Source organism: Marmota marmota, unplaced genomic scaffold (assembly GCF_001458135.2).
Source record: "Marmota marmota marmota unplaced genomic scaffold, marMar, whole genome shotgun sequence".
Classification (NCBI taxonomy): Eukaryota; Metazoa; Chordata; class Mammalia; order Rodentia; family Sciuridae; genus Marmota; species Marmota marmota.
The window spans coordinates 2,206,044-2,215,801 of record NW_025999924.1 but is presented as its reverse complement, the minus strand read 5'-3'; the positions used below and the strand labels follow the sequence as shown (position 1 = coordinate 2,215,801).

Genomic DNA, 9,758 nt, shown 5'->3' with positions numbered 1-9,758 from the left:
ATATATATATATATATACACACACACACACACACACACACACACACACACACACACACACATACTTGGAATTCTCAAGTACTTGAAGTTAAATGGAGACCATTTGTAAATACTAAACTCCAGAGGAGCATGGAGCCAGAACATCGAAGAAGAACCAGGGTATGATGTGTATATATGTATTCAACCTGCATAAGTCTGAATTTTTTTATAGTTAGATTCATAACACTTTCAAAGAAACTTGATAATTCCCTAACAAAACACTGACTCTATTTCATTTCCATGGAGTCTGTTGATATAAAAATTAAATGACTTAGGGTTTAGCTCATGGTAGAGTGCACACTAAGCATATGCAACACCCTGGATTCAATCCCCAGCATCATAAAAATAAATAAATAAATAAACAAACAAACAAACATACATACACAAAAATAACTTGGGATTTTATTATCGTGGAATGTTATATTTAACACGAATATCACAGCGTCAGCATTATGTGTGTATATATAAAGCATTAAACACCTCATGATAGAATAATTCTGAAATTTTTTGTTGTTGTTCTAATTTGTTATACATGACAGTAGAATACATTTTGACACATCATACATGAATGGAGTATATCTTCTCATTCTTCTGTTTGTCTGAAATGCTTTTGTATGTCTACTTATACCTGCATCTATATATTCAATTCCATTTAATAGTATAGACTCAGAATTGTTACCTTTGGCCCTAGAGACACAACACAGTGTATATATTTGACAGAAAACTCTTGAGATACCCTTTTGGGGAGGTAGGGGGTACTGGGATTGAACTCAGGGCACTCAACCACTGAGCCACATTCCCAGCCCTATTTTGTATTTTTTTATTTAGAGACAGGGTCTCACTGAATTGCTTAGTGCCTCACTTTTGCTGAGGCTGGCTTTGAACTTGCAATCCTCCTGCCTCAACTTCCTGAACCACTGGTATTACAGGCATGTATTGCAGCTTGAGATAGCCTTTTTAACTCACCTGAATATTTCTCAGCTCTTCTTTTCCCCTAGAACTTGCCAAGTAATCTAAACTTCAATCCTCATGATAACTTCATCACAGAGCAGTTTTCTGCTCTCTCCCTTCTCTCAGATTTTTGCAGTTCCAAGACCCAGTTTTGCATTGCCTCAATTTCCTTTCTCTCTCTCAATGCATTACTGAAGAGCTCTCTATTTCTATTCTGCCATTTGTTTCGCCTCCTTTTTATAGTATAAATACCCATTTCTGTTATCTAATAACTCAGAGTCATAACTGATTATTAGAACTGAATTCCTCACCATTTGGGAAAACTCAGATGTACTAGGATTTCACATGAGGGACTATGTGAAACAAATGGAATGATCATATCATGCCTAGTGTTGGTGAGTAAACTAAATATGACAGCATATTAATAAATTGCATATTTAGGCTTTGTTTTTTTTTTTTAATTCAAAAGCTTTTTGCATTACCATACAAAGGAATTTGCAACACTGAGTACAATAGTAGTACAGCTACTATAAGTGTTCTTAGCACAATGATGGTTTTGGAAAGGATTTGAACTTCAGCTTTGGTGGAGGGTGGGAGGAATTAAGTTCACATTACTGAATAGTCACAATAGCCATTAATATGTCTTTTACAAAAACAGTGATAAGTTTGTTGAAGGCATTCATAGCTTCTCCTTGTTTAAATTTCCTTTTTAATCTAATCCTTCAGAATGACCGTTAAAATTTTGACCTAGAAAAAATGTATATATAATACTGATGAATCTGGGGTTCTTTTTAAGGAATATTTTGACATACAAGATTTTGACACAGCTTTTGCTTTCTCCATTCTCAGCATGGTTTCTTTCTCTTCTTCCCTGAGACTGGTGGAGAATAATATCCTTCAGTACTTCCAAGGACTCTTTGTGACCCTCCTAGAATGGGATTGACCTCATTCATGACTTTCTAATTGTCAACTTCATAAGGCTTCACTTCAGGCAAACAAGAAACATTGTTGACATACTGTTCCAAATCCTAAATCAGGGGAGCCAGGACGATGGTATAAGACGTGGAATGCTTGGTGAGCAGAAGCTCCTTATTGATTGGGAATAGAGGGGCAATGAGACAGGTTAAGTGAGGGATTTGAGGGCTGCATGTACAAACAATAGTCCTCTTGCCTCTCAGGCTATACTTATTTTTATTGTAACGGGGATTGAACCTAAGGATGCTCAACTACAGAGCCACATCCCCAGTCTTTTTTTAGTTTGTTTTTTTTTTTTTGTTGTTGTTGTTGTTGTTGTTTAGATAGGGTCTTGCTAAGTTGTTAAATTGGCTTTGAACTTGTGATCCTCCTGCCTCAGCCTCCCAAGCTGCTGGGATTACAAGTGTGTGCCACCAGACCCACTCAGGATATACTTCTAAACTGGGTTTGTAAAGCGTGAGAACTCTTCTTAGTATAGTCATGTTGAGCTACAAGATTCATAGTGGTTTTACTGGGCAGTGTGATGATCATATCCTCAGGGATTTAAACTGGATGGACAAGTTATAGAGCAGCCATCATCTAGCGAAGCGTTCCGAATCTGTATTTTCCTTTGCAATGAAGTTCTTCCTTCTTATTATTTCCAGCAGTTTATTTTATTGTGTAGCTTTAGGTTTCCATCTTTTACCATGTGCCTTTAACTGGAGTTCCTGTGATGTTTCTTGTAGTAGATTGGCTTGTAGATGTTTCTTTTGCTTGAGACAAATTCACTTTTTTGTCTGAAAATGTTTTTATTTCTTCATTTTTAAAGGATATTTTCACTGGATTCCGAATTTTAAATTGGCAGTTTATCTTAAAGCACTTTAAAGTCATTCCACTATCTTATTGGTAGCTTTGTTTCTGATGATAACTCAGTGCTATTTGTCTCTTCTATAAATGTGTATGTCCCCTCTCCCCCATGGTTAGCTTAAGATTTTTCTCTTTATCATTAGTTTTTATCAATTTTATTTTGATGTACTTGGATTTTATGATTATTCTGCTTGGGGTTTGTAGAGCTTCTTGAATATAGAGATTTATATTTTTATCTGTTTGGGTTTTTTAGTCATTCTTTCCTCTTCAGTGACTCCATTTGCATGTTAGGCCACTTGACACTGCCCCACAGCTCCCTGAGGCTCTGTTCAGTTTTTAAGCTTAAAAAAAAAAAAAAAAAACTACTTGCTTCAGCTTATATATCTTCCATTGCCTTATTTTCAGATTGTTCTTCTGCAGTGTCTAATCTGTTAATCACTCCATTAAATATTTCATTTTATATATTTTATTTTTCACTTCTAGAAGCCCAGTTCTTTTTAAGTTTCCATTTATTTCCTCTTAATGGACATTTTTCCTTTAAATCTTTGAACATTTTTATAGTACCTTTGATAAAATCTGTTAATTCAGTCATTTCTGTTATTTGAGTCTGTTTCCATTAACTGATTTTCAATCATACTTTTCTCCTTTTTGCTTCTTGGTTGCATGATGAACACTGAAATATTATTTTGTTTAATGTCTGGTTTTGTTGTCTTCCTTTAGAAAATATTGATTTTGTTCAGGAGAACCATTAATTGGCATGTGTGTTAGCCCAAACTTTTGGAAGATTATTTTTAAGTTTTGTTAGGATAGATCTAGATTAGTACAGTCCAGTAGTTTCTGTTTCTGCAATGATGGAAATATTTTGTATCTGTACTTTGCAATATGATAGCCAAGATGGCTGTTAAATACTTGAAATGTGGCTAATGCAATCAAACTGAATTTTTTTACTTTAATTTTTTTTTAGTGAATGAATTAAACAGTCACTACTTTGAAATCCACCTATACCTTATTTGTACTATCACTACCCAGCCACCAGTTTTTGCCCAATCTCTACAGCAGCTCATTGAGGAATACAGTATTGTTATCTCCATTTTACACATAAAGAAACTGAGCAGAGAGAGGTTAAGTAACAATCCTTGGGTCACAGAGCTAGTAAAATGGAAAACCTGGGATTTGTATGCAGGTAGTCTGACTTCAGACCCCATTTTCTTAACCACCATTGAAAAGCTTTCAGAGGAATCTAACAATGGAAAGAGTAACTAATGAGTATTTTAAGTGTAAACACCTATACATACATAATCACATTTTTTAAAGATTCATAATTTTAAACCAATAGTAATGTTTGGCTTATATTAGAATATGGAAGAATTTGTAATCTGTATAGACCTGTCAACCTTTAAAGGAACTCTATAGAGATTACTTAAAGGGAACAGAAAGAAAAAAGATACTTCATTTGGCATCATAGTTTTATAAAAGCATAATTACCTGTCATATATTGTCAACAATCTTAGGAAACATAATACTGTTATCAATTAATTTTATCCCCATTTTCAAAGAAAGAAATTAGTATTGAGAAAGTTAAATGACTTTCTTGGTGTCACACAGCTAGTGAAAGGTAAATTTGGGTTGGAACCCTGAGTCAACGAATAATCTACATGGATAATCATCACAATGTTATTTTTTAAATGAAGTGAAATATTGGGAAAAATAGGGTAGTTGTTAAATAAATCATGGCACAATATAAAGTGATAAAATGTCAACAGCCATCTTTTGTTTAGTTTAAGAAAAAATATTGACAGGAAGAAAAGCAATAGGTAAAATGATAAATGTCTTTTTAAAATACAAACTATAAAGAAAGCTCCCCTGGCTTCTGATTTGTCCCTACACAAAACACTAGAACATAAAGAAACTGATAAATACATGGAGACAAGGTGATATTGTTCCAAGGAATTCTAAGGGGGAAAAAAAAATCTTTGCTTTAGGATAGTTTCCATGCTAAAATAGACTTTCTTAATATAATTCATACTTTCATTGGTTAATACCAAATGGTTACAAAATTAGATTTCCTTTTATAAATGATTTATGTTCTGTTTAATTTCCTTAGAAGCTATTAGCAGGGTTCTGCCTGGTAGCAATTAGTTTACAAAATAATAATAATATCCCATTGTAGCAGCTTATGCCTATAATCCCAGCAGCTCAGGAGGCTGAGACAGGAGCATCACAAGTTCAAGGCCAGCCTCAGCAAGTTAGTGAGGCCCGATGCAACTTAGTGAGACCATCTCAAAATTAAAAATAAAAAGGGCTGGGGATGTGGCTTAAAGGTTAAGCATCCCTGGGTTAAATTCCTGATACCAAAAAATAATAAATAATTTTTCTAGGAAAAAGTATAGTCTCCATGTTTTTCAACTCTGCAATCTTTAATCCTTCTGCACATGTCAAAATGATCACCATAATCATTAGTGGCTTTTCAATTATCTAAATAGCTATTTTATAAGACAGAAATTGAGTTGGAAAAGTAATGTTTTTTTGTTTTATATTTTTTTAGTTGCAGATGAACAGCATGCATGAGGCACTGGGTTCAATTCTCAATACCACATATAAATAAATAAATAAAGGTCCATTGACAACTAGAAACAATATTTTTTAAAAAGAGTAATGTCAAATAAAGAAATATTATTTGAAAGCAAGAGAAATAAGAGAAGCTTTTTTCTTTTTCTTATTTATTTATTTATTTATTTATTTTTGAGGTGCTAGTGATTGAATCCAGGGCTTCATGTAAACTAGTCAAGTACTCTACCACAGAGCTACATCCCATCCGCTGTTATTCAGAGGGCACATCTGTGTACCAACTATGCAACTGCAGCAATGGTGGTGAAGTAAATAGAGTAGGCATGGGCACAGTTTGGGGGGATGTAACTGATGTTATTTTGCCAAGATCAAGCAAGCTCCATGTGAGCCTGAGTAGCCTCTTGCTACTTGAGATCAGTTACCAGGGTAAGTTTAACCTGGCCCTGAACCTTCCATTCTGCTCCCCAGACTGAGCTTCATATGAAGACACAGGAACTTGAAAAACATGGCAATACCAAAAAAGTATTCTTGTCTAACTTGCATTATTTCCAATATCACAGGAAAGGATAACCTTTGTGTAAAATCACCTTACATAAGAGTTCTATATGGTGTAAGAAAAGCAAAGCCTGATTTCTCTACTCTCACCCTCACTTGTTAGCAGCTGCCCCTAAACTTCCTGTGGTTATTAAACTATGCATGGGGATTTGCTCTGTATTGTGAAAACTACAATAACATTTATAAATATTGTTCTTTTCCTCATATGTTTGAGGGAGAAATTTCATTAGATGGGCCATCCTTCATATATAAGTCTATAACACTATAGCTATTTTTTAAATTTTAATTTTGTTCACATGTCAGGGAGAATACTGGAGATTGAATCCAGGGACTCCCTACCACTAAGCTACAGCCCTTTTTACTTTTTGAGACACAGTCTCACTAAGTTGCCCAGGAGTTGAGATCACCTCCTGAGCCTCTCAAGTAGCTGGAATTATAGGCATACGCCACCGTCTCTTAACTTCAACCCATTATTTTAAATATTGGTGCTTATGGTTTTAAAGGACTATACTACTTGAAATTCACTTTAGAAACAGAAAGATTACATCATAGATGCCATGATGTTGCCCTTTAAAGTGTCATTTTTTTAAAGTGGTAAATTTTTTAAAAAACTTGAGAACTTGTTTTTTTCAATGTTGTGATATTAGTTACATTAATGTTCTAATTTTTGTATTATAAATGACATTTATTTTATTCCTAAAGAAAAATCAGAAAACCCAGATAAGCAAAAACAACATTAAAATTTTTCATCCATGGGCTAGAGTTGTAGCTCAGTGGTAGAGCACTTGTCTAGCACATGTGAGGCACTAGGTTTGATCCACAGCACCAACTAATAATAAATAAAATAAAGGTATTGAAATTTTTTAAATTCACTTAAAAATAAGATAGAAGAAAAACATTTCATCTGTTTTTAAGATGCACATCTTTTTAAATTTTGGCATCACTGAAATCAAGGATGAATACAGAAGCTTAAATGCCTTTAGTGGTACATTTAAAGCTGCTTCTTAAATTCGATGGTCTTGTGTTTAGTAAAATAGCTAAGAGATTGTTACTTTGGGTATAAATCCTTCTAGATAGAATAGCAAATCTGAGAAACAGAAGTGCACTGCACAGATTGTACTGATCTGAGGAAGCATTTCCAATAGCAAAGTGCCCTTGGAACTAGTGTCCAGGGCATACTGAACTCAGATTCCATTCCTATCCTCTGCCATTATCACTCTAAAGAAGGGGAGATAGATGGCTTGGATTTGGAACCATAAGGTGGCCTTAGCTTTAACACTTTAGTTCCCATAGAAAAAGAATTTTAAGGCAGAAAATAGTTGATAAGCTTTCAAATTCTTTCATTAAGTGACTTATGCTCCTGTGTAATATTTCATGTTTAATAGCTTATTTCCATTTTGGGATAGAAAATATTTCTATTCTGTGGTCCTTCATGTCTATTTCTACCATAAAATCTAAACATAAAATGAGAATCATTTTAACACTGATAATCAAATTTTTTAAAAATTATCCTGTATATATCCAAAAATTTAATTGAAAAAGCAAGTATCATGTATGTATTTTTTATTTTTATTGACTTTTGTTTTCATAAAACCTTTCTTTGGTATTTAAGCTTTTAATTTAATATTTTTTCTATTTATATGTATATATGTGCAGGAAATATTAAAGAATGAGAAATATAGAGAAGAAATGAAAATTAAAAGTCAAGATTTTTATGAAAAAGAAAAACTCCTTAGTAAAGAGACCATCAAGGAACACTTGCCTCCACCTGTTCAAACTCACATTAAAGGGCATGCCTCTGCTCCATACTTTGGAAAGGAAGAACCCTCAGAGGCACCCACCAGCACTGGTAAAACCTTTCAGCCAGGATCTTGGATGCCACAAGATGGCAAGAGCCAAAATCAATGAATTGCACTGATGAAATCATTTAATTTACATGGATATAACAATTTTAACAAATAAAAGGTTGGTTACTTTATATTTTCTAGGTATACAATAACTCTGTATTCTAGCTTAAGAATTCATTTTTAGTACCCATAAGTAACATGAGATTAGGAAGCATTGAAGTGTAAACTCTTTAGCCTTAAATCTTACATTTGGTTTAGTCCTCATCTTGTTCATGAATTTGCTTAGAATTTCTTTTCCCTTCTTAGATTACTACTCTAAGGAGTGTTCAGGTAGTTGTGAATGCTCAATGCATATAGGATCCTTAGGTGGAAGGATATATCTTGGCAGAATAGGGTAGTGAGCTCTCCCAAATGATAAAATATAAAAGGAAAAACTGATATTTTTATTTTTGTTGATGTACCCTATTAAGATTCCAAAGGACTACGGGCTGGGGTTATGGCTCAGCAGAAGAGCACTTGCCTGGCATGTGCAAGGCCCTGGATTCGATCCTCAGCACCACATAAAAATAAATAAAATAAAGGTATTGTGTCCAACTAAACTAAAAAATAGTTTAAAAAAAAATTCCAAAGGACTAATCAAAAACATAAACTTGGATAAAATGTGTAAATGCAAAGAAATTTAGCTTATAAAAAGAACCACCTTGCTGAGAAAATGGGACAAAAACTACCTTATGGTTAAACTGTGGCTGGAGTTTGGAGAGGAATTAGGACCAACAGGAGACAATCCATCATAGAAGTCTTAAAGGACAGTAAAGAGAGAAATGGGATAACTGGAATTCCATGAGAATGAAATTTACTTTGAAAAAAATATATATATATGGACGAGTTCTCAAAGCAGAATGCAATTCCACTGATAGCTGGGAATCATGGTTTGTATATTGAAGAAAAATGTAGACAGATGACACTGACAACATGCAAAAGTACTCTCAAAGGGTCATTTTCTAGAGTGCACAACTAAGTTTTCATTATTTTAATGTAGAGTTTATCTCACAGTGTTTGGCGTAGAGTAGATATTTAATAAATATTCACTAAACAAAAACCAAAACTTTTATGCTCTGAATAATGCAAGGAAATCTTTGGTTAAATATTAATAATGTATTCCTAAAACCACATACACTGAAATGTTTACTTAAAGGTAAAAATTCTAATAACTACAGAAAAATACAACTATTTTATAAAGCATTTACACTAAAAAAAAAAAAAAAGTAACTGACAAAATCACCATAACATACTGAATGACAGAAGAGCCTAGGTGATAATTTGAGTGTTCCAACAGCCCTGTTAATAGCAGGTTAAGCATTTTGTCTTGTCAGATCACTACCAAGCAGTACTGTATTTTACCACAGAGGCAAAAAAGGAACTAGCCATTAGGTAATATAAAAGAAGTTACAATTTATAGTAATAATTGGATTGTGACTCAGTTAACATGTTCTTAAATCCTGGCTTGAAAAGAAAATTGTAAATACTTTTAGCATGCTAGAGTGTCTCTACTGCCAAATTTCTATTAACTTATTAATTTCATCCTATGTACATCTTTTGCAAATGTTTTCCATATAGTGTTTTTAAATATCTTAGCATATGGTAGAATTTACATTAATTTTTAGTTTTCATTTTAAAATACCTGTTTTACACTGGCCAGAGCAATTAGACAGACGAAAGAAATTAAAGGCATCAAAATAGGAAAAGAAGAACNGGAGGATGGGAAAGGCAGCGGAGCACAACAGACACTAGGATGGCAATTTGTAAATCAATGGATGTGTAACTGATGTGATTCTGCAATCTGTGTATGGGGTGAAGGTGGGAGTTCATAACCCACTTGAATCAAAGTGTCAAATATGGTATGCCAAGAAATTTGTAACGTTTTGAACAACCCACAATAAAAAATTAAAAAATAAATAAATAAATAAAATACCTGTTT

At 33.6% G+C, this 9,758-nt stretch overlaps 1 protein-coding gene across 1 annotated transcript in view; it reads left to right on the top strand.

Moving 5' to 3' along the window:
* Ndufaf2 (NADH:ubiquinone oxidoreductase complex assembly factor 2) overlaps nucleotides 1-7,911 on the top strand; it is a 182,529-nt gene extending 174,618 nt beyond the window's left edge. Inside the window, exon 4 of the mRNA XM_048800014.1 lies at nucleotides 7,590-7,911. Coding sequence (XP_048655971.1) covers nucleotides 7,590-7,841 — 252 coding nt within the window. The 3' untranslated portion in view covers nucleotides 7,842-7,911. The remainder of the gene's footprint in view (nucleotides 1-7,589) is intronic.
* Nucleotides 7,912-9,758: the final 1,847 nt, after the last annotated feature.